Genomic DNA, 24,537 nt, shown 5'->3' with positions numbered 1-24,537 from the left:
TATCAAATTAATTAAAGCATCTTTGTTTAATTGTCTGAGCTGAACTACATCATTTCAATCACACCTTTAGGCAGATATTAAGGTTATGGAACAGAATCTTTTTACTTCCACAGATATCACTCACCGGATTAGGACGGTTTAGTAGGGAATTCTTTGTATTGTCTCTTTTTGTGATTTTTCTTGTTGTGACCTAAAAGGTTGTTGGAATTGGGGCGACTGCACCTTGAAACCCAGAGGAACAAGTTTTGCATCATTTATCTTTTTTTTCCCCGCTGTCAAACCAGTCTTTTTTCCCCCTCTTTTAGAGTTTGTTGTTCAACGGATCCTTTGGCTATCCCCTTCACACACCCCCACTCCCGTCATGTGGATCAGTGACTAAAATAACAAATACCTTCTGTCTGCCACCAGCACTGACATTAAAGCTTAATTAATTTTTATTTGCTTTTTTTTCAGTGTATGTTGTTTTTATTATATTTCGCATCATTGAAATGATTTATATCAAAGAATAATGTGAAAAAGAAATTACAGAATATTCTGTATTGTCACATTATGATTACACTTCTTGATTTGTTTTATACAAAGTAGTCATACAAATGTCAGCTTCATTTTGGTTTATTTCTGCACAGATACATATACACACATAAACATATATCACAGTACCAAAATATAAAAAAAACACAAATACATTACAGTCAGTGCAGTGAGTGTACTACAACAAAATGGTTCATACATTGGAAGTATTTTACAACAAAAACCAAAACATCATTAGCGCATCAAAAATACTTAGCTGTAACCTGAAATGAGATGCGATCAGCAGTTGGGGATGAGAGCCGAGTGTGTGAGCATTCACACAGCGAGGTGAATTGGGGGAAGGGGGAAGTGGGTCTCTTAGTGTTTGCTGAATCTGCTGACTCAGGCCACACTGTGGGAATTTAGGTAACTGATTTAGCCAACTGCTTTGTCAAGTGCCGGGTGGAAAACACACTTCGATTCCTCTCTTCCTCTACACGTCTGTGCCTTCCCGTGGATACACCATGCCAGCAGAGTCCAGGCCTGGGTAGAGATTGCTACTGAACTGACTAAGGATTGAGTCACTGTAGCTGCCTGTGTAGTGAGAGGGTGAGGAAGAGATGCTTGTTTGAGGCGGGGGAGGAATCTGCGCCTCCCATTGTGGTACTGTAGCACTTGGCGAGTATGAGCCGAAACCCCCGGTTAGAGAGACCCTTTGAGTGTCCAAAGACACACCCAGTGGCATAGAGGGGAGCAGAGCACCCTCTCGCATGCTACTTGAACCTGAGACCATTTCATTCATCTGAGCCATGAAGCCATTAAGGCAGGGGGCTGCGCCTGCTGAAACTGGAGAGGGTCCTCTCTCGGATTCGTGACTGGTGTTACTCTGGTCTTTTGGACTCGATGCAGTAGAGTCTGTTTCCGTGTAGCCTTTTCCTTCTTCTTCAGGCAGGGAATCAGATTTTCTCTTTCTCTTGCGACGGAAGTTGCCGTTATCAAACATTTTCTCACAGTTTGGGTCGAGAGTCCAGTAGTTGCCCTTTCCTGCACACAGATATTACAATAACATTATGACCATAAACATTACTTCATTTGCAACACTTTGCTGCAGTATTTTGTTTGAAATCAAATATAACTAAAGGAAAGAAAGAAGAATAAAATCTTACCTGGGTCATCATCATCCCTTGGCACCTTCATGAAGCAATCATTGAGTGAAAGATTGTGACGAATGGAGTTCTGCCAGCCGGCCTTGCTCTTGTTGTAGAAAGGGAAGTTGTCCGCTACATACTGATAGATTTGACTGAGCGTGAGTCTGCGATTTGGGGCACCGTTTATTGCCATGGCAATCAGAGCTGAGTAAGAATATGGTGGTCTAACAAGTTTCATCAGGTCTTCTTGAGAAGGCAGAGAAAACCAGCTGAAACCCCCTTCTGCGCCCCCCATTCCCCCTGCACCAAGATAGGCTCTCTGCATGCCGTAGGGCTGCGGCCCTCCCCCGAGGTTGGGCGCAGCATTCAGCCCAGGGCTACCGAACCACAGATAAGGGTTGGAGGACGGGGTGGCATAGTCCACCAGGTCACTGGCAGATGGCAGTGTCTGCTGTGGGCTCGGCAGAGGTGGAGGGCTGTAGAAGTTGTCGTTGTACAGGCTGTACTCTTGGGATTCCTGGCCCATTGTGTGGAACTGGGGTGACAGGGCTTGTGGCACAAATGATGTCATGCTCCCCCTAGTTCTGTCTGTCGCCTTCTGTTTTTCCAGCTGGAGATGAAAACACGGTGTATTAGAAATTCAGGCTTCTTTGTCCCACTGTATGTCCAGCTCAGGTGGGTTGGTCAGGTGCACCATAACCTGCTACCTGTATCACCTGGAGTATTTATACCTCTTTGGCTACACCCTCTCTAATCTGATTGGCCATTCCACGGACACCTAACACCTAATTTGTTTTTGATGAAATTAGAGGCGGGGTGGAAAAACACCTTTGAGAAGTGGAACTTGGAAGCATGTTCTTGGAAATTGCCTTGAATTAAAAATTGTTGAATTGCTGCCACAGATGAAAATTGTTGAGTGACATGCTGACATGCTGCTTTTTATTAACAGATATCTAGATGCAAAAATGAATAGTCAGTACCTCCAAGAAACACATTTAAAGGCTCTAGATCAATTTAATTCAGGTCTCACATTTGGTAAAAAAAAAAAAAACAACTATTTAATACAAACAAACACAGACTATGTTTATTACTACATTCAGTGCTGCTTATTATTGATCAGGTAAATTGTATTTCTGCGTATTTCTCTGAATTGATTAGTCAAACTTGATATGTCTCTGCATGCTTATTTCATTTAAAAGCAAACGACTTGAATATAACTTGTAAAATATTTGTCAAATATGACAATTATTGTGAGGATTGACTTTATTATTAATGCAGCTAATAGTATAGTAATAGCTAAGGTTTAACCTTAAACCTTAACCTCAGTAAACAAAAGTAAATCCTTTGGCTCTTTTCAGGGTTTGTTTGTTTGTTTGTTTGTTTGGTTGGTTGGTTTTTGTTTTTTTTAATATATATATAAAGGCTGCTGGTTTTTGCAAAAAATAAATAAAAAACAAACAAATAATTGATTAATAAACAAACAGATAAATAAATAAATAAATAAATAAATAAATAAATTTAAAGAGAAAAAAACAACAACAACACACACACACACACACACACACAAAAAATAATAACCTCAGTAACCAAAGAGAAATTTTTAAGCTCTTTGGGTTACTTTAAAGTAAAAAGTGCAGTTTTTTGTAAAAACAAAACACAAAACAAAAAAAACAAAACAAAAAACAAAACAAAAAACAAAACAAAACAAAAGAAAACCCATAACCTTAACCACAGTAACCAAATGGAAGTCGTTCTTCTTTTAGTTTTTTTTTTTTTTAAACAAAACAAAACAAAATACGAAAACACAAACAACAACAACAAAAAGCCCAACCTTAACCTCAATAACCAAAAAGGAAATATTTCAGCTCTTTTAGTTTTTCAAAATAAAAACTGTCGTTTAAAAAAAAAAGCTTTTCTTGTGAGCACCCCCCCCCCCCCCCCCCCCCCCCCCCAACACACACACACACACACACACACACACACACACACACACTCACACACACACTCACAAACACACACACACACACACAAACACACACACACACCGCTGGAACTCTCCGTACCTCTCCGAGTGCACAGTGAAACCGGATCCGCGGTGAGCGCGCGCGCGCTCGCGCCATTCACCTGCTCGTGGAAAAGCGCGTGGCCTCAGCGCGCGGCATCAGCGCGCACCTGCAGCCCACTGCACCACTAGAGGCGACGAATAAATATCAATGTGTCATTTACCCACTAACACATAACGTGAGTGTCGCATCAGGATCATAATTCAGGATGCTTTCCAGAAATCTTTTTTTTTCCCCTTTGGTTTTACGTTTTTAAAATATTTGCATAATATATCCCAAGTCGACACCCAGCCATAGTCAAAAACGAACAGTGTCGTGTCGTATCGTCTGTAGCCTATCACTTCCAGGCTAACACAAGGCCTATGGGATATTTACATAGCCCACAGCAAATGTTCTAGCCTAGCTCTAGCAAATCGTATTCTCGCATTGTCATTTTATTAGGCTGACATGTTTAACAAATCACTCGTAACTGAATCCCTTTGTGCAGCTTACGCGCCCAATCCCTGATGACAGTTTGATAGTTTTTTCTGCAGGTCGTTTTTTTTTAACTGTCGAGATATTAATTGAAATAAAACCGAACTCTTTTGCTTGCCAGAAATGTCTCTCATGGAAACAGACTATTTATTCTTCCTAAATAGGCTACACACATGCATAGGAAATCTGTACACCATGGCAGGGCAGAGTTGCAGAGAAGTTTATTCAAGCAAAAAAAAAATATATATATATATCTAAGACAAGCATTTCTGTTTGTATGACAGAAAAATGACCATCTATGCAAACATAAATATTTGAGAATATTAATCTGAAAAAATAATAATAATAATTAAAATCCATGACTGACATGCATTTGGTTATTTGGGCTGGTGGCCATCCGGTTTCCAGTTTTACATCTTAGAGTATATATCTCTATATACTTGCTTTTGTTCATCAAGCTGTAAAAAGCAGCACACACACTTCCCCATCACTATATATATATATATATATATATATATATATATATATATATATATATATATATATATATATAGCAAGACACATATCCAACATACTGATGAGACTGCATCCAAAAACATACAAATAAAAAAAAAATCTGCCATCTCTTTATGATCCCTCTGGGAAAGTATTTTTCATAGTGGTTTTTCCTGTCATCAGGTGTGATATAACTGCCCGCTCTACTATGTTGTCCTTTAGAGAGTCAAAATCCAGCAGGGTGAATCAGAGCACACTGGTTTTGTTGACCTGTTCCACGGTTTTTAGCATCAATCAGCAGCAGTGGCATCTGCCTGTGTTGGTTGATAATGTCACTGACCCTTGAAAAGATCTGTTAAAGAAATTTGGCGTTTTACTATGTATATAGTGTAAATACAAAAAAAAAAAAAAAATGGTGGTACTTAACTTAAACTTTACATAAACAAGTGCAGGAGTACCTCTGAAGATTTAAGGCCAGTACCAAGCAGGAAGCCATCCTGTGCTTTGCGAATCTGAATGTTGAAGACTTTGTCCTGGTAAAGTACCATGAGTGTGTAAGGCTGGGTGACGGAGCCCTTTGAGCTGTCCCGTACCAAGAAGGCTCCATCCTAATGCAGGGTAGACGTGATGTGGAAGGAAATGTCAAGGGTTTACCAGAGTATTTGGGTATAATTATAGGGTTATACTGGAAGTCAGGTCAGTGTTATAAAAAAAAAAAAGGACTCACCCTGTTTACCCGTCTCAGATTGCCTTCTGCGTGACCACGTGAAACCTGTCCCACATACCATGCAGGGTCCATATCCTACAGAACCACACACAAAAGACATTCATTGGGATTTTCTGTGTATACCTGATAATCTGTGCATCAGAACATATTATCAGCTATAGCCAATATTCCCCCATTCATCACTGGGTAGGAGCCACTATAGGACTAGTGAACTAATTTTGGGTTTTGGTCCATTTTCAGCTCAGCAGTGATGTTGACATGGTAGTGTGTTTGGCGCTGGTATGAGTGTATTAAGTGCAGCATTCCTGAGATTTTCATGGAATTTGAGAAACTGCCCAGCAACCAAAAATATCCAACCAACACCTGACATTGATAAAGAGTTAGATAGTGGTTAACACACTGCAAGGGAAAAGATGATCTAAAAATTTCTATCTATACACCTACAAGTTGGACAAACACTGCCAATAATTCAGAGTTCATTTCAAACTCCAGTCAATATATGTAGATTTTCATTACACAGGGGAATTGAACTGACAGGTTTGAGCTGACAGGAAGGGAATGGTAGCTCAAATAATTACTCTTTACAACCGTTGTGAGCAGAAAAGCATCTCAGAATGCACAACACATCAACCCTTGAGGCGGATGAGTTACAACAGCAGAAGACCACATTGTGTTCCACTCCTGTCAGCCAAGAACAAGAATCTGAGGCTTCAGTGGGTACAGGCTCACGCAAACTGGAGAGTTGAAGACTGGAAAAAGACCAGGTGATGTTTTTCCGATGACCTTTCCATACTCCAGAATAAGACAATATACGCAGAGTATTTATTAATGGTTTCTTTTGAGAAAACTCAAACCCACACCCTTACCAGAACACACCTGGTTACTGGTGCTGCTTTTAAAATCACTGTGTACTTTTTACTTCTATTTAAATACATTTATTGTTATGGGTTATTGTTAAAGAAATATCAGAATAACTACTTCCACATGTACTAGTGAGAACCTGAAGCTGTTGAACTGCTGAAGACTCCGAGACTGTATGTTGGAACTCTAGTGAAAAGGCGCCACCTACTGAATACTCCATATAACAACAAGATGAAACCCACCTGCTCTCCTCTTGGATCTAGATCAGGCCGCATTGGTGGTGGAATTCTTGAGCTCCCCCCTCTCACTGCGGCCATTTAGTAAAAATTGGTCAGATTATTAGTCAGATAATTGGTTTATTTGGTAGAAATCATGATTGTGTAGAGCTTGATGGTACGTACCATCCTGCAGTCTTGAAGGTAGAGATCCAGTCTGACCAATACTGTAAAAAACAGATAATAGTTTTTCAATTCATATTACATACTTTTATATGTAAGGAATAAACACAAGGCAGGGTGTGCTGTTATGGAAAAATAATAAACAATGGCATGGTGTGATGCCTGAAGTTCATTATTTTCCTATTATAATGGTAGGCCATGTGTTTTATTCCTCTTATAGCACAGCAATTTGCCAATGACTATTTATTTATTTATTTATTAAAGAACCACATGTTGTAATTTTTCTTAGTTTATCATTACATTTAATTTTGTGGAACATCTGCAAAACATCCTGTTAACACTTAGATTATAGCATCACTATCAACCTCTGTTTTTTTTTTTTTTTTTTTTTGTCTCTCTGCTGGAGTTAATAAAACTAAAAATGCTACTTGTGTTACCATATTATTGTCATATACAACTTGATTTTTTTAACTGAATGAGCTGTTACCATAGAAACAGTAAAGTATGAGAACCGAGCGCATTAAAATAAACGAATGATTTGCCTTGCAGTTGGCACTACTATTAGAGCTGCTGGTGTAGAAAATGAATCAACATCAGAATTGAGAATTCAGCATCACTGTTGTATAAAATAGTCTAGAAAAGTTCCATTACAATGACATTAATATGATAGTGAGCTTCAGAACATACCTGCCTAGAGAAATACATTTGTTTGTATGATGAATAATTATGTAATAAGGATGAACAGTGAAGAAATTGTATGGATCATTATAGGCGTGTAAAGGATTTACATGTGTATCTTTTACACAGATGGAGAAACATATTTTAGTGTGAAGTTAGGCATAATTTTAATAAAACACCCCCATCCCCTTAACTTTAATTAATACCCTCATTACTATAAAATTGACACAAAACATATTACTTTCAGCATCACTTTTACAGTAGCACATCTTTGAACATTATTTTGTTGAACTTGTTGCGTTAGCTTTGGTAGGAAGATTCTTGTACCAAAGTAGAAAGTTACCCGTCAGGTGGACCTCCAGGTCCGTGTGGTTGTGGTCTCGGTGACGGATTCCTGGGGTGCTTGGAGTGAGGAAAGGTGAAGCTGGACCTGGCACCTGTGAGAATGAGCAGAAAAGAGTGCGTGCTAATATGCAATATTTATAAACTTTAAATCAAAATCAAAGACAATCACTGTGCCTAAAACAAGGTAATGAAGAAATATGAAAGAAACACTTACCATCATCAAAGAACTGTTTACGAGAGACAGAAACAACGAAAAAGACATTGTAACAGACTGATATACATACTTCTAGATGTCATAAGAATAAGACATAACACAACACGAGCTGTTGTCACAGGGCCATACAAAATTACCTCATTTCTGGGATCAGGTGACTGTCTGTCAAAAGAAAAATCAGACAGTTTATGTTATTAACTACTGAAGCTATTGAACTCTTGTATGTTAGAATGTTTTACAAAAATGGGCCATATGATTTCTATATGGTTTACCCTGTGTAGGTGAAATACCCTGGAAGACTGACACTGTGCACTTTAACTCTAGACATTTTTTACAAAGCCAGAACGACTGCACTATATGGCAGAAGTATGTGGACAGCTGACCATGACACCCATATGTGCTTGTTGAACATCATGAATATGCCCATTCAGCCACAAGAGCATTAGCAAGGTCAGGCACTGATGTCGGGTGAGGAGTAACGGTGTGCAATCAGCGGTCCAGTTCATCCCGAAAGTGTTCAGTGGGGTTGAGGTCAGGGCTCTGTGCAGGCCACTCGAATTCTTCCACACCAACCTTCACGGAGCTCGCTTTGTGCACAGCGGCATTGTCGTGCTGGAGCATGTTTGCGCTCCTTTGTTCCAGTGAAGGAAAACTGTAATGCTACAGCATACAAAGACATTGTAGACAATTCCGTGCTTTGTCTACAAAGTCGTAACAGTTGGGGGAAGGCCACGTATGGGGGTCATGGTCAGGCGTCCACATATTTTTGGCCATATAGTGTATGTCCAGACTGCACTGTCATACAAAGCCCATACATCAGTAATAATCTAGAGTCAAGTGACAATAGTGGACCTGTTAAAAGCTTGACCAGGAGTAACAGAGGAGACACTTCTCCGCACCCCTCCCGCTGTAGGTAGTGGAGGTTTGGGCATTCGTGGGGGCTCCAAAAGCTTATCCGTTCCAGCATTCCTGTTTTTGGCAGCATCACAGTGACAAACATTTAACATTAAAAGGTGCAACGGACAATTTCTTTTCATTGCTCTCACTATTACTGAAAGCACGGGTATTTCCTGGACTAATGAGTTGAGGTTGCATCCTGTCAGTCTTGTTATAGATACGCCTCCATCTTTACTGTTCAGTAATACATACGTAACACATTCCAGTGCTAAATGGACAGAGTTCCAAGACACTATAGTTGTTGGGAAAAAACTGATATCTGGCACAAATGCTTAATGTCAAATAAGTAAATCAGAGTAAAAAGTTTGATAGTACAATTAAAGCAAGTGTATTTTTCCTCGACAGTAAATATGACAGTTTTAATCAAAGAACTTGTCAGTATTTACAGCCAATCTAGTCAGAACCAGCCAAGTAGAATGAAACACTGAAAAGTTAGCTAGCTCGCTATAGAATTAACATAGCTAAACACTGTAGATGTAGATGTGCATAATTAAGGAATAAACACATCATGCCGATATTTTTCTAGAAGATCTTGCAACCGCTAGAGCCCAAATTCTCCCATTTTCTCCCCAGTTTGGTCACCTGCTAATTCCCACCCACCAGTCAGCTCTCCCCTATCATATAACCGGGGAGGGTGAAGGCTAACACGTACTTCCCCCAAGACACGTGAAGCCAACTAACCACACTTTTTTTCGAACTGCTGCTCATGCTGCATCACAGGGAAGCGTAATACACTCAAAGGAAAGCTCACAGATGCACACAATGGCTAGTGTTGCAGTGACTGTGACAGGGGAGAGGGATTATGCCATTCTTCTCACACAGAAGGCATGGCTTCCAGCCACTTGCTTTGAGGCAGGAGTACACCCTGTATTAGATATCACGTCATCTTAGGGCACGATACACACACACATTCATGCACTATACACTCAGATGCACTTGCAGAAAGGAACTGTCGTGAGATGTGCAGAAGCAGTGATGAACTCTCAGTGGTTAATTAACAAAAAACCCAAACATGGCTGGAAAGTGTGGTTTTGCATGAGTCACCTCTGCAGCAAGACTGTTTAGTTGCAAACAGATTTCTCATATGTAGGCTTTGCAGTTAAACCTTGGACTCTGCAGAAACAACATATTTGTTGACAGATCAAATATTTTTCAAATACTGATCAAATCAAGATTTTTTTCCTGCCTAATTTACTATTAAATCCACATTTCTCATTTAGCAGCACATCCCCTGTTATTACTCAGAACCCAAGCACTGCTTTGTTTAAGTCAGTAAAATATCATATAATGTGATGTAAAATATCACTTTGCTGCTAACCAGAATAAACCTTACACACCCAACTCTCACACAATCAGAGCTCTCCGTAGCACCAGAAGTGGCTTCTGTATTTTTCTGAGATTGAATTATGTTTGAAACAGCCAGATAGCAGGTACTAACAGGAACAGTATAGATTAACAGCAGATACAGTAGATACAGATATTTTACAATGTCATGGATTAAAAACATTAAAAGAATATGACAGTACCTCATCGGCGGCTTGACACTCTTTATAGGACATCATTTATTGGAAAAAAAAAAGAGACAACATGAATATTAAAAGTGAGATTCAGATCAAGGTAATGACAAAATAGCATGAATTTTATGACTTTCCCTTAAAGGTCTGTACAAGTGTTTGGTAGAGCTTATTTTTTTAGTAAAGATATCATATTAAAAATGAATTATCCTAATCACTAAGTTAGTATACTATGACTTTTCTATTATTCTTAAAATTTACTGCTGATTACAAAGAGCTCTAGCAAAAAAGCATTCTTACAAACTCATTTATAAAAGATAATTATTTTGATATTTTCATGTTTTATAAATCTTTTATTGGAATGTGATTTTTTTTTTATCTCAGGCTTTAAACACCGCTCATATTTACTCTTAGAAAAATGTTTGTTTTTTTTCAATCCTTTCTGAAAGGGAATCATTTTGTAGTGGCACACTACATAAAACTTTTAATAGTTTCCCAAGAGAAACAACCAAAGAACCTTTACTGATTCCAATGCTGACCTTTTATTTTTCTAAAAGTGCAAGAAATAAGAATCTTATGAAAAAGTCTTTTTTTGTTCAACTGTTAAATGTCTGCGTATGATGTTGAAACTACACATTTGCCATTAAAAGACGCCTCAACCGTTTGATTCAAGCTCATGATGAAAAAGTTAATGGCAACTTTGTTTAGAATAATATACGTTTCCCTTACCCTCTCATTTGGGGTACTGACATTCCCACCTGTGAACACAAAAAGCAGACAAGTATTAATCTGCAGTGCTGCACACAAAACCTCGGGATAAAAGCTGTGTTAAGTGATGGTGATGCTGATAGAAAATATTTTATATGGTCTCTAGTCATTTTTGCAACCTCAGCCCAAGACATAGCTTTCAGTTCTGTTTCTCTTTATGGTCAACCAGTGAAACCTAGTATCACATTGCTCTCTGTCCTCAGTATGTGCCCTTATGTTGCTGTCATGTCATTTGTCTTTAAACTGTTTCGTTCTGATTTTGAGCTGGTTATACTGTACGTTTGAGGAACGCGAACTGATAAAATACTTTTTACTTGCAGGTTCAATACAGAATAATGTATTTGGAGTTAAAAGACATGACACAATGAGATATCCACAGGCTGTATCCATATAGAAGGTACAATATACAAAATATACTTCCTTGAAGACTATTCAATCGTTCAGTCTCCTTCAATAACTGCTTTATCCTGGTCAGGGTCCCAGTGGATCCAGAGCCTATCCCGGGAACACTGATTGCACAGCAGGAATCACATGGTACTATTCACACATATTCACACTAAGTCACCAATCCACCTATCAGCATGGATTTGGACAAAACACACATGGACATGGGGAGAATATGCGAACCTGTGCTCAGGATCGAGCCGGAGACCCTAGAGCGGTGAGGAGACAATGCTACCCACTACCATACCACACCACACCACACCACCCCCTACCACACATCATGCCACCCTAAGCCTGTTCAGTGAAACTGAATTTAGCAACATAACCACACCACTTTGCAAGAAAGACATTTCAACATTTTCTCTGATGTGACATGATGTTTTTGAAACTAAACCAGGTCATAACATCTGTACATTTCCTTAGAATTGCACTCTATAATGAAATAAGTTACCTTTATTATTAGCCCTTTCCAGACTCCCCGGCTTTTTACTGCGATCAGGAGCTGAGAGGAAAAATGAAAAGAATTAAAAATGGATGAATGAAAAAACATAAGAACCTCCACCAAACAAACAAGAATGCACAGGGTCTTCTTACGAGGAGGTCTCTGAGTCCTTTGAGGAGACTGTTCAGTCCTTGGGAATGTTCCACCAATCTGCAAGTGAAAGATGGTATTTATTGCCATTATAATATTTAAAGAAGGCAGCTGAGGCGGAGACAGTACTGCTGAGTAAGACTTACACTCGGGCGTCCCATAGCAGGAAGTGGAGGACCAGGACCAGGCCCGGGCCGTGCTGGAGGCACTGGTGGCTCGATTTTGACTGAAGACCGGTCTAGATACAAAAAAAAATGAATATGTAAAGAATAAAACATGATGAGCTGTGCTGTTATAGGAAAATAATCAACAATACGAAGTGGATTATTTTTCAATATCAGGGTTTTTTTCCCCCAAAGTGTTTAATTCCTCTTATACCACAGCAAGCTGCCAATGCTACCAATTTTTCATTAATTAATGAATGACGCATCATACTTTCTATCCATTTCTAGCACAGGTGGTCGCTTTAAGACTACATGGGAAGCCTGGTCTCCCCAAAAAATTCATTAAAATGTGGCAATGAAATGTTTCTATATTAAATGCAGAAATATGTCTATATTATTCACCACTCTGCATGAAAGTCAATATTTTAGCGAATCAGTATATCAATTATCTCACTGAAATATCATGCTGTTCAATCATTTTGTGCAAAGTGTTTTCGGTGGCTAGAACAGCATGCATGAAAATCTTTTTTGAAGACTGTATAAGCGCCTCTGAAAGACCTCCATTGCCGCACGGCCTCGTTGGGCTTCTATAGCCGATTCAGGTGCGCTTTGTTTTAATGGGAGAAAAAGAATGGGAGAAAACACTTATTGGACAAAGGGATTTATTGCATGCATTTTGTCCGGCCCAGACACACAGCTTCACTAGGAGTCAATAAGTGTATGGTTGAGTGAGTTTTGCATAGAAATAAATATCTCAGTGTTTGATGGACAGTGTGCTCTTTGCTCATCCGACTCGGACAATGGCTTCATTATGATGATTGAGAGACCTCAGGGGCGGAAACTCGTAACCAACTGCCAATCATTGAAACAGTAATGAACATGACTGACATCTCAAAATTAAACATATTGCTGCCAGTCAGGCTTGCACTAGTGGTCAATAGCCTGATGCCCAACAGTTTTACACTTGTAATTTTATCTTTGTAATTGGTAAATATTGTAAATAAATTATAAGTGTAAATTCATGTTTGATTAAATGTGTTTGTTTGGGAATTGAGCTGTCACTACCTTCTTCCGTGAAATTTAGCTAGCTAGTTAGCAGCATAGCTTCTTTTTACAGCGACATGGCAGACACTACTAACATTTTTAACCATTAATATTTTTGACCTGAAGAATTCTACTGAGAATCAGACAGGACGCCAGAGTAACAGATGCAACTTATAAAACAGAACTCACACAGATATACTTCATACTTCAATAACTGACACCTGCACTTCCTCTATTTTAAAAAACACCAACCACCACAAGTTTAAATTTATGTTTAATGTTGTGGAACGCCCGCAAGACAAGTGACTTTACATTAGCACTTGTAATAACATCTATAAATAGTTGTTGCTTCACCACTCTTAAAGTATATAAAGCAAAAATGCAGCTTGTCATGCTAGCAAGAAAATACAAAGTCCTCTGAAAACTTTTACCTCCAACTGACACTGGAGACACCTTCCAAAAATGCTTAAAAAATATCACAGAAAGCTGTACCATATGAACAATTACACACTTTCGTCCAGATGTGGATCATCTGCCATACAAGTCCTTGTGTAAGTTGTTATCAGAGAAGTGATAACGTATTAGAACAAGGCATTGATGTAAACCGTGCAGCTGGACCTACTGCAAGAGAAAACCAATCAACACCTCCTGACCAATCAGAATTCAATAGAGCTGTGGTATAACAAAGGATAAAGGGAAGGAAAGACCGCATATATTAAGGGATTCTCTACACCTAAAGGAGTAACAGTGAACTGTCATGTGTTCTTTACCAATGTACTCGCTGTTGCTGTGCTTGGCAGCGCAGATCTGGTGATGCTGGAGGTCATCAGGCGGCTCACTTGGGGGCGGCTCGTAGTCATTATCACTGTCCACACCACCATCTGCTGCTGATTCATAATCTCCACCACTGCCTTCTCCATCATCGTTTGAATTTGGACTCTCGTAATCATCATCGCTTTCCTTCACATCAGCAGAAAACATTAACGAAGCAGTCAGGTATGGAAATAAATGAAAAAATCAAAGCAGGTGATATGTAGGTCTAGAGTAGGACTTACAAACTCTTCAGAACCCCATCCTTGGTCCTCCGCAGGCAAATCTATCGAAAGAGTTGGAATAGAAAATAGTCTTATGTAATGTGAAATGAGTGAGATTAGTTCTTGATTTAAAACTTTTTCCTATTGAACTTTTGCAGTTATCAGGGGTGGAAAAAGTACGGAGAAATGAAACTTAAGTGAAAGTACAGATAATATAGAAAAAACTTACTTAGTTAAAAGTGGAAGTCTAAAATTTGCCACTTTTAAATGTTCTCAAGTATTAAAAAGTAAAAAGCAAATATTTTTGACTGATGAAATTACATTAATGTCATGTTTTCATATGGAAATGATCTTTTATTACTTATAATAAATATACTGTATAATAAATATATTTATTATATTAATAAATATACTGTATAAACTGTTATCATGTGATTTTCCACATTGTTTTGCTCGAAAACATCATTCGGTCTTTGTAGGTTTGCTTGTCATATGCATGACTAACACTATGCACTATGATAATGAATTAATCAAAAGTAAAGTATCATATAAATTACCAATATTTACCATTAGCCAAAATTTGATTGCATTTGAGCTCGAATTTGAATTTACATTAGCTACTGGAATTGATGCTAGTCTGTTCATTTTAGCAAATGAATGAAACTGACCTCAACATGCTTTTTCAAATTAGATGGAGTTCATGTCTTCTAGAGAGGTAAAGGAGATGCCTCATTTTATACAAGTCTTTGCTTACTCCTGCATTTTGAAGAATTTTACTGAGGTAGAACCTGAGGGATCATCCTCAAGTTCAACACGGCAGTCTGGGGGCTTATCCGTATTCAAGCGGAAACAGATAACTAGTGTAAGATAGCACTAACTACATTGTGTAGCATGAGAAGGTTACTGCAGAGAACAAACTGGCATGATTCTTGTTTTTTTTTTTTTTTCTACACTGATGACTGGATGTTAAACTGAATTGACTGGATGCTAAACTGGAGTCAGTTTGATTGATATACAGTATAGTGTACAGTCACTGGCTGGATGAGAGACAACAAGACCTTCATTATTTGTAATGAGTACTTTGATGGTTTAAATAATGTAATGGAAAATGTAAGGAGTAAGTTTTTTTTGGAGATGTGCTTAAGTAAGTGTACATATATTCAAATTCACTTATACTCAAGTAAAGTATAAATATGCCAAAATAATACTTAAGTATAATAACAAATTACAGTTACTCAAGTATTTTCCACCTGTAGAAATTATTTCCACCTATTTCCACCTTCTGTTGTGCTTAATCAAATCTTACACGGATTTTCGTTACTGATGGTAAATTAGTGGCTCTTTCACCAACATTAGCTAATGGTAACTAACAACAGCTTTATTCCTAATCTCTCTAATGTCAGCTAGCATGATAATAGCTCAAACTAGCTGAATGGTAATTGTTAGCTGTCACAATACAAACTGACTTGAAAAATACAAAGTGTACATAATAGCAGTTAGATTACAGTAATGGGTCTCATTCTCACTGTCACATCTGTTGAAGTGTAGATTTGTTAAGGATTTAAATCAACTCCTTGAAGCTGTCTAATGCTAAAAAGTCACCTTATGACTTAAATATATAATGATAGAGAAATGTAACGACGTAGTGAAAATGAAAATGTAATAAGTGGAAAGTAGAAATTTTTCTTTCTTCATTTTCTGAAAGTTATTTGGTAAAAGAAAACTCAAAATATGTAAAAACCAGACTTAGGTACAGTTATTGTATTTTATTACTTAACGCATCTGGTTTCGTGCCATTGCTTGTGTTTGCCTAGTAACTGCACAGTGATGCTTGTTGGATGTGAGTGTGCCAAACCCTGTTCATTTCACACTTAAGCATTCAGTATAGCATTTCTCCTTGGGGTGAAACCGTTTCACTTTTTTTGCAAGTGTGACGTAACCAAGGAAAACTAAAGCCCGCACATTGGAATGAAAACTACATATATGCCCTTTCCTGTCACACAATTTAAAAAAAAACCCAATAAAATAGTCTTTTCAATTCACTTTCTTGTGTTTTTGAATTGTGAGTTCGTCAATATTTTCAGTAACACTTTATTTGAAGGATACCTACATTAGGTCTTTATAACACCTTCATAAGCATTGCATAAAGTTTCTATAAAGGAATGCTGGAGCACTTATTTAGTTTTTAATGTCAAAATGCGTGAGGTGATATTTAGGTTTTTGTATAGCATGTGACTGATTTGAGAGAAAATAAAACGGATAAGAGAGAATCACACTATACATATTGGTAAACTGGTACTGTTGAATACATGAATTTTTTTTTAAAAAATCTGTATTTAGTGTATCTACTGTATCTACTACATGCAGGAGCATATGATTTCTATTTCCATTCAACCTAAGAAGGCAGTTCATCAATTTTGGAAGTCCATAGTGGATGTCGGCTAAATGAATGACTTTCGTATCGTCAAACAAAGTTGGTAGTGTATACCAAAACTATATTATAGGAAGAGAACATATACACTATATCGTCAAAAGTATGTGGACACCTGGCCATCACATCCATACGTGGCTCTTCCCCAAACTGTTGCCACAAAATCTGAAGCACACAATGTTTTTTGTACGCTTTAACTTTAAGATTTCTCTTCACTGGAACTAAATGGTCCAAACCTGTTCCAGCATGACAATGGCCCTGTGCACAAAGCGAGCACCATGAAGACATGGTCTGCCAAGGTTGGTGTGGAAGAACTCAAATGGCCTGCACAGAGCCCTGATCTCAACCCCACTGAACACTTTTGGGATGAACTGGAACGCTGAACGCATGCCAGGCCTCATCACCCGACATCAGTGCTCAACTTCACTCACGGTCTTAACTCCATATGCTAATACAGAATACACTAATGCTCCAACTCCATATTAATGACTATAGGTTTGGAATGGGATATTCAAGAAGCACATATGTATGTGATGGTCACGTCTCTACATACTTTTGGTGATATAGTGTACGTCTTATACCACAGTGATGTTGAATGCTCTATTCAAAAGGTGTTGATTGATTTTAAAATTTTAATGTTAAAATTCATTTTTCAACACATAATTTTTAAATAATTTCTATAGTAACAACTTGCACAGGGACTTGGTGGATGCTTCACATAAATGGATTAAAAGAATGTGTATAATCATTAATATGGTGAAGCTTTCTATGAGGAGATGTTTATTTAGCATTTTTGGAAGGAGTCTCCAGTGTCAGTGCGGTTTTGCAGTAACATGACGGACTGCATTTCTTTGTCATATTAACTTCACAAGCGAGAAAAGAAGAGGTTGGTGAGGAAACGACTGTTTTTAGTGACAACAGGAACTGAGTTGTTTCACAGACATTCCACCACATTATATTTACCTACAAACAAATGCAAAGTATGATGTACCGTACATTAACAAATTAAAAAATTTGTAATGAATTTTTTTATTGGCAAGTTGCTGTGGTATAAGAGGAATAAAACTCTAATGCCATGCTGATTATTTTCCTATAACAGCATGCACTGATGTGTTTTGTTCCTTACGTAGAAACGGTCTCAGAACCTCATGAATGGTCATAAAAACAAACTAAATAATCTAAAAAAATGGGTAAAAAAAAATCACAGTACGAATCTCCTTGCGTTCTTTCATGCAAGGTCACATACTATATAAAACCTCTAATATCACATTATGATTTTGGACAAAATTCCTTAAAAAATACTTCAGTATTGCTTTCAAGAGGATGCATGCAATGCTTATGAATGTGTTGTGAAAGCACAATGTAGAAACCGTTCAAATAAAGTGTTCCTTGTATGTTCTCTAGTTCTCAAAATGCTAAAATGGGTCTAAAAACACTGAAGATTTGATCAATCAGTATCATCTATACCTGCTTCTTGGTACTTGGGTGCAGAGGACCTAAAAAAAGATAAACAAAAAATTGTTAAAACCTCTCAAAGCTATATCTCAGCAGAGATTCATATATATATATATGTGTAACTGCTTGCCTTAATTGGAAAAATCCTCGCTTCTCCTCTTTTTTGTTGATTTCCTGGGAGATCTTGGAGATGAGTCTAGATACGTTTGTAAATACAACATATTTTAATTCACCAATGATGATGTCTCGGTATTAGCCTACACTGTAGATTGTATGTTTATTGATTGACCACATAGACAGTAACACTAATGTATATATTAATTGGCCTATTAGCAGTGACATACATCACAGATGACTAAAAGCACATCATGTTTCATGCTAATCTAGCAACGGGTGTAACGGGTGGGCGCACAAGGCTGAGCTTTGACAGGATGTGGTGAGTAAAACAGTTCCCCTTTCCTCTGTGTGTTTTTATAATGTTTTTTATATCAACTTTCTTCCCAGTGTGATATTCAACAACATTATCCTTTATTCACAGCTTTCGGTCGCACTTGGATACTCTGTGCTAGTTTTCTGTTCCTTGAAAATGTGCACATTGTGCAATTTCATATCTGTGAAATGAGCACTGAACACCACATGACTCTGCTCTTTGATGGTTCCTGCCACATCTGCATTTGCTGCACTATCGTTGTAGAGCAAAGCTTCCTCTTATTGTCAGTGCATGCAGCGGGACAGAGAACAGAGAAATGCATTTAGATTTATGAAGCTTGCTCAGCAACAAAATGACTAGGCTGTAAAAATGCAAATTGACATGCAGTTAAAGGTAAAGATAAAATCAAAACAAGAAACTTTCTCTATTTCAAAGGAATACCCTTAACTAATGAACTATAACTAATTCCTTTAAAGACAACATGAAAGGCTTGGACTCGTGAGAGTCCGTCAGGTCACCAGTTATACAATGCCCTGACTTTTCTGACTTTTTACAACTGCTGTGTAGGATTTGAAGACTTCAGTAACCTTTTAAGGTATAGCAAGCACAACAAACAGTAGGATTCAAATCAAGGTGCACAAGCAGTTAATAAGGAACAGGTAATACTCACGGGGCATGCAGTTTGGGAAACCTCTGAAGGTCATTATCGGACATATTCTATAAACACAAACAAGATCAATTACAGGTTAAATACAAAATAATGCTTTGTTATTTTGTAGGTCATGCTGAAAAACAGGAACAAAGATAATGAGGAATATAAAAAAACAACAGATGGAGAATTAAACACGAACAGAAAAATATTTTACCTCTAAAACCTACATTTAGTATGTTTTAGCGATATAATATTTAGATCGCTGTAGTTTTTTTTTCTTTAACAGATGTGTCCTGAAAAAAGTGCTGAGGAACCATTTATTTTAATCTGTAAATTTAATCTACAGCTGGTTAGTGGGGGTTTACACACAACCTATTTCCACCCATTTTTTTGATAGTGTTATACATAAATCTAGATATATTTATATGTATATAAATGTAGATATGTAGATATATAGATATTGGGGATGTAAAACAATGCCACTACCCGCATCTGGACCTGTTGACCACTCCAAATATTTGGATTCATATCTATATTTGGATTTAAACCCAAATTTAATCCTGCTTGCGCAGATACTATATTTGTTTGTACCTACCACAATATTTTCTAACAAATTTAGTTGGTTCTGTTGCAAAATATATATAAACTAGTAGCTTATTTAAAGCACCATGACGCGGACCAGGCAGTTACTAAGTTTGCTGTGAATGTGTCACGCAGTGCTGCCATGTTAACACTTTTGTTTCATATCTAACCACTCGCTCATGCCTGCATGAAAATGAAAAACCTCCCGCTAGTGTGACTTTTGTTTTTTCATCCCACAGGATCCCAGTCCTGATGGAGCCTAGTCTCAACCAGGTGAACCTTTCTGGCAAATTTCTAAAAAACAATCAAAAATGAATAGTGTTCCTATTCGTAGCTGTATTTCTATCTCCGTACTCTGTTATATCTCTAATAGACTTATTTATACAGCATTATAATATACAGATGGGTGAAAATTCAAGAAAGAATCAAAATAAAGTGTCTTAATAAGGTGTTGGGCCAGTGTGAGCCACCCAAATAGCTGGAACTGGTACTGAACGAGAGGGATGGAGCTCTATTCTTCCAAAAGCTATTCTTTCAGTTGGTGTTTTGGTGATGATGGTGGAATGAACAGCACAGCATATTGCTCTAAAATCTCCAATAGGTGTTCAATTGGGTTGAGATCTAGCGACACAGTCTATCACTTCCGGCACTGACATTCTCAGTCCCTTGAAGCACAGTTGCTTTCATCTTTTTACTAACGTACTGCACTAATGTATGAGCATCAGTGTCATTAAATGTGTACTTATGACCAGAGTTTCTAGCCCTACTTACTGAAGCCTTTCCTACAGATCTAAATGCACACAGCCAGAATCTTTGTGACTGAAGCTCCTGCATTTGAGCCCCAATATTGAGCCTTCTTTCAATACAATAAGATGTTTTCCTCTTGCCATCTTGAGTGAATTTTGATGAACGTACCCTGCAGAGCATTTTATAAAAGAAAGATGGAGGGTGGTAGAATACTAATTGCTTAATTGTATCATGCTCCTGTCTAGAAGCATTTATTCAGTTTTTTTTTTATTTAATGTTACCCATCTGTATATTTTGTTGCCTTGACCTAATCAAACGATGAAACTTGTAAATCTTTCCACATTAACAGCAGTTACCACTTCTAATAATGTCACTTCCTTAAACCCTGACAACAACCAGGGCACAATGACTAACCCTGCAGTGTGAAGGGGAAATTTGTTCACACACTGCACAAGAAGAGAAAAACCTTACTACTTTTTGTAATTGTAAATGTTGTTAAGCTTTAATAAGGTTTAAAAATTAGTTTGGTTTTGATTTGTTTGTCTATAACTGGGAAAATCTATCCATACCTCTGACCTAAATAAAAAGCCTTTCACCTTTCAATACATACGGAAGGAAACATGATGGGGTCGTGCTGTTAGAAAAATAATCAGTGACGTGGTGGTGTGATGAGGCCCTACTGTTTAGTTACTAGTCCAAAGTCTATAACAGCAAGTCTCAAATGTTTTATTCCTGTTATACCACAGCAATTTGCCAACAATTACAATTTGTTTATTTATTGATGAATGGCGTACGAGGACATTTTAACTATTGTCCTCTGTCCTGAAGACTTTCCAGTGTGGGACAACTTAAAGGAACAGCTGACTGTTACAAAGCACTAACACTGGAGACTCCTTCCATAAATGTTACTTAAATGTCTCAAAGCTTCACAGTATCACTGATTATACAGTATGTTTCTATTTGTTAACTAACAACAATAAATTTTGCTTATTATTAGGCTTCGATTTAGTGGAGCTGTTTGCTATTTGCTGTTACTATGCATACGATCATGTATTAGAACAGGTGCATTAATACAAACCTGTGATTTGCCTTGCAACCTGCTGTTACAGAAAATTAATCAACGTCATCTAACCTATTAGAACTGAGAATTCAAAACCGCTGTTCTATAAATTAGATTAATTTATTCAGCATGTGCCGGTACCATAACTTTTATGAAACCAGATGTCCAGAGAGGTAAATGAAAGTGTTCCTGGAATGTATACTCACCAGAAATCTCTGCCCAGTCATTCCACATTTCAGAACGACTTTGTCACATCCAGACAGCTCTCGCTGTTAACAAAGATTAAAAGTTATATCTCATTTGGAAACGTGTAAGAAAGAGTACCAATCAGACAAATGAGACAGTGGCACAATATCAGTCCATGTTAACCATATTAATATTTCTTGATGTTCTACATAAAGTGATTTTTATCTAGATATACATTTTAAAAATGGTGTCTGTTGATGAGTAGGCCTTAGTGTTGCCCCTTCAAATTGAACGCCAGGTTCAGTACAAATCGTAAAAATTGTGGTCATTTGAGGTAATAATGATGGCTTTAATTCCCATTAAATGCTGTGACAACTGCAGGTGCAGCAAACTTACCCTTCTCAAAAAGTCAGCTAAGTGAGGTGGATCCCAACCCATGACCTCCAATTTAGTAGGAATGCTCATGGTTTCAAGTTTGCCACTCTTCAGTATAAGAAAAAAAAAAAAGAAACTCGGTTCCTGAAACAGCAGTCTTTCCTTTCGACTGTAACTTCACATCACACAAGTTACATGACAGCTGAAGAGCTGAAAAGATGTTTCACCATCCATTTGTTAGCAGCCTACAGATAAAAGCTGAGAAAAGCCTGAGTCGATCTACCCGCAAGAAAGTTGCAAATGAGACACAAGAAAAAAAGTTAGCAAAAAACTTGTGAAGGTGGCAAAAAAGGCAAAAACCAGCAAGCTTGAAAAAATCCTAGATGGTTACAATGTGAAATAATTTTGAAAATCAGTCCAAATTACTCCATAGTACAGCTATAAATCTTTAGAAGAAGCAACACCCAGTATTTGACTGAACGTACCGAGAGAAGAAAGAATAACAGAACTTCCCTGTAGGTTTCCTGTTGATCACATTGGTAACAAATAGGGGAAGTACAAGTCCTTTAGCGAGAAAAAAATTAACATGTTTCTGTTAACTTCCCTGCCCACAATGTTTCACCCAGAAATCTATTTTTACTGTTCAGCCTTAAAACTATGAAGTTTTCTTAAACGAGGACATGTATACATGAATTACATAGCAAGTGTACAGATATAACAGGAAGACAGTTGTACATATATGGTACATTATGTATCTTTGGGGTGGAAACTCATTCACAGTCATTTTCACTGTATACATGCTTGTTCTAGCCTTATATGAACCTCTCCACTTTAAAGAGAACAAAAGTCAGTTTTGGAGGTTTAATTACCTTTTTAGTTTTGGAGTTTTTCCTTATTTGTACTTTAACTGAAATGTGTACTTTTGTAATCATTGTTAAATGTGTGTGGTGGCCAGTGACAAATAGGCACATTAAATAATGTAATACAGTGAAACATTACATTTCATTACAAATATTGATTTATTTCATTACATAAATGTAATATGAATATGAATGAAATCAATTATCACTGACACAAGTGGCGCTACAAACCAAAAATACGGTGCATTATATTTCTTTATACTACAGTGCTATTGGGTTCTCGATGCTGATTGGTCTGAAGGTGTTGATTAATTTTCTATAACAGCTGGCTGCAAGGCAAATCATAGGAATGTATTAATGCACTGTTCTAATATGTTATTGCTTCTGGAGCAAGTTGTATGGCAGACACTAAACATAATCCAAATCTAATAATAAACAATACAATAATAAAATAATACAAGTTATTTAACAAAGAATAGCATATAACTACTGATATGGTGAGCTGCTCTGTAAGGGGATATTTATTTAACATTTATGGAAGGAGTCTTTAGGACAGAGGACTTTGTACCTTCCAGGCAGCATGACAACCTGCATTTTTTTTGCCTTATTAACTTCAAGAGAGAGAAAAAAGCGAGGCTGGTGAGGGAACAGCTGTTTACAGCTGCTATGACATATAGCAATAAACTGCTAAAAATACAATATGTGTACAATGTGTTGTTCATTAATAAACATTATAACAGTTTGCAAATTCCTATGGTATAAGAGGGGGAAAAACACACTGATACGTGCTGTTATAGGAAAATAATCAACTTCAAGGTAGTATCGTGTCACCCCGTCATTAATAATTTTCCAATAACAGTACACTGCATCATGTTTTATTCCTCACTTGAAAGAAAAATGTTTTACTAATAAGCGTCAACCATCGACAACTACTCGCAGTTTTAGGAATTCAGGAAAGAATTTCGCAAAAAATGTATTTATTATTCATTTCAGATATTATACTAAATGTACAAATTTTAACTTTTACACTTGTTGTGAAGCTAGCCAAGCTCTCAGTCATGATAGATAACAATAGGCTAATTTCCACTGTGTAATTAAAGCATCCATATCTTTTCAGTTTATATTTAAACATGATTTGTTACGCTATATGTGGTTATATGAATTACATTATTATGTATATTTGATTACGAAAATTCAATTCAAACCATACAAAGCATTTCTAACATTGCTAAAATAAAAGATCTAAATAACTACTGCAATTGATAAACAAAGACTTTTGTATACCAACGATAATTTACACCCACACCTTGCAAATCTGCGCTTTCAGTT

General features: G+C 37.3%; 2 protein-coding genes across 2 annotated transcripts; both read right to left on the bottom strand.

The window, feature by feature from the left end:
• Positions 1-596: 596 nt before the first annotated feature.
• Positions 597-2,370, bottom strand: foxi3a (forkhead box I3a). Its single transcript, XM_026938514.3, has 2 exons — positions 1,677-2,370; positions 597-1,554 (listed from the first exon to the last, which is right to left on the bottom strand). The coding sequence occupies exons 1-2, from the start codon at positions 2,227-2,229 to the stop codon at positions 1,004-1,006; spliced, it is 1,104 nt and encodes a 367-aa protein (XP_026794315.1). The 5' UTR covers positions 2,230-2,370; the 3' UTR covers positions 597-1,003.
• Positions 2,371-4,312: 1,942 nt separating this feature from the next.
• lcp2a (lymphocyte cytosolic protein 2a) lies at positions 4,313-22,873 on the bottom strand. The gene is made up of 21 exons (XM_026938664.3): positions 22,370-22,873; positions 21,994-22,056; positions 19,417-19,463; positions 18,447-18,512; positions 18,329-18,357; positions 14,452-14,492; positions 14,167-14,356; positions 12,335-12,426; positions 12,191-12,248; positions 12,048-12,098; positions 11,114-11,142; positions 10,397-10,416; positions 8,766-8,882; positions 8,051-8,075; positions 7,914-7,926; positions 7,698-7,791; positions 6,680-6,720; positions 6,521-6,585; positions 5,418-5,492; positions 5,149-5,298; positions 4,313-5,042 (listed from the first exon to the last, which is right to left on the bottom strand). Exons 1-21 carry the CDS (start codon positions 22,436-22,438, stop codon positions 4,917-4,919), a joined length of 1,461 nt encoding a protein of 486 aa, XP_026794465.1. The 5' UTR covers positions 22,439-22,873; the 3' UTR covers positions 4,313-4,916.
• Between the last annotated feature and the right edge of the window lie 1,664 nt (positions 22,874-24,537).

The sequence above is a fragment of the Pangasianodon hypophthalmus genome, chromosome 15, assembly GCF_027358585.1.
Source record: "Pangasianodon hypophthalmus isolate fPanHyp1 chromosome 15, fPanHyp1.pri, whole genome shotgun sequence".
Classification (NCBI taxonomy): Eukaryota; Metazoa; Chordata; class Actinopteri; order Siluriformes; family Pangasiidae; genus Pangasianodon; species Pangasianodon hypophthalmus.
Note: the sequence above shows the minus strand (reverse complement) of the source record. Positions and strands in the feature narration are given on the sequence as shown.

Excerpts from the sequence above, each read along its gene's own strand:
- foxi3a (XM_026938514.3), bottom strand. The coding sequence starts at position 2,229 with ATGACATCATTTGTGCCACAAGCCCTGTCACCCCAGTTCCACACAATG. Across the intron at positions 1,555-1,676 it reads AAGGGATGATGATGACCCAG|GAAAGGGCAACTACTGGACT; the intron begins GTAAGATTTTAT and ends ATCTGTGTGCAG.
- lcp2a (XM_026938664.3), bottom strand. The coding sequence starts at position 22,438 with ATGAGCATTCCTACTAAATTGGAGGTCATGGGTTGGGATCCACCTCAC. Across the intron at positions 18,358-18,446 it reads CGAGGATTTTTCCAATTAAG|GTCCTCTGCACCCAAGTACC; the intron begins GCAAGCAGTTAC and ends ATCTTTTTTTAG. Across the intron at positions 12,249-12,334 it reads CTGCTATGGGACGCCCGAGT|ATTGGTGGAACATTCCCAAG; the intron begins GTAAGTCTTACT and ends TTTCACTTGCAG.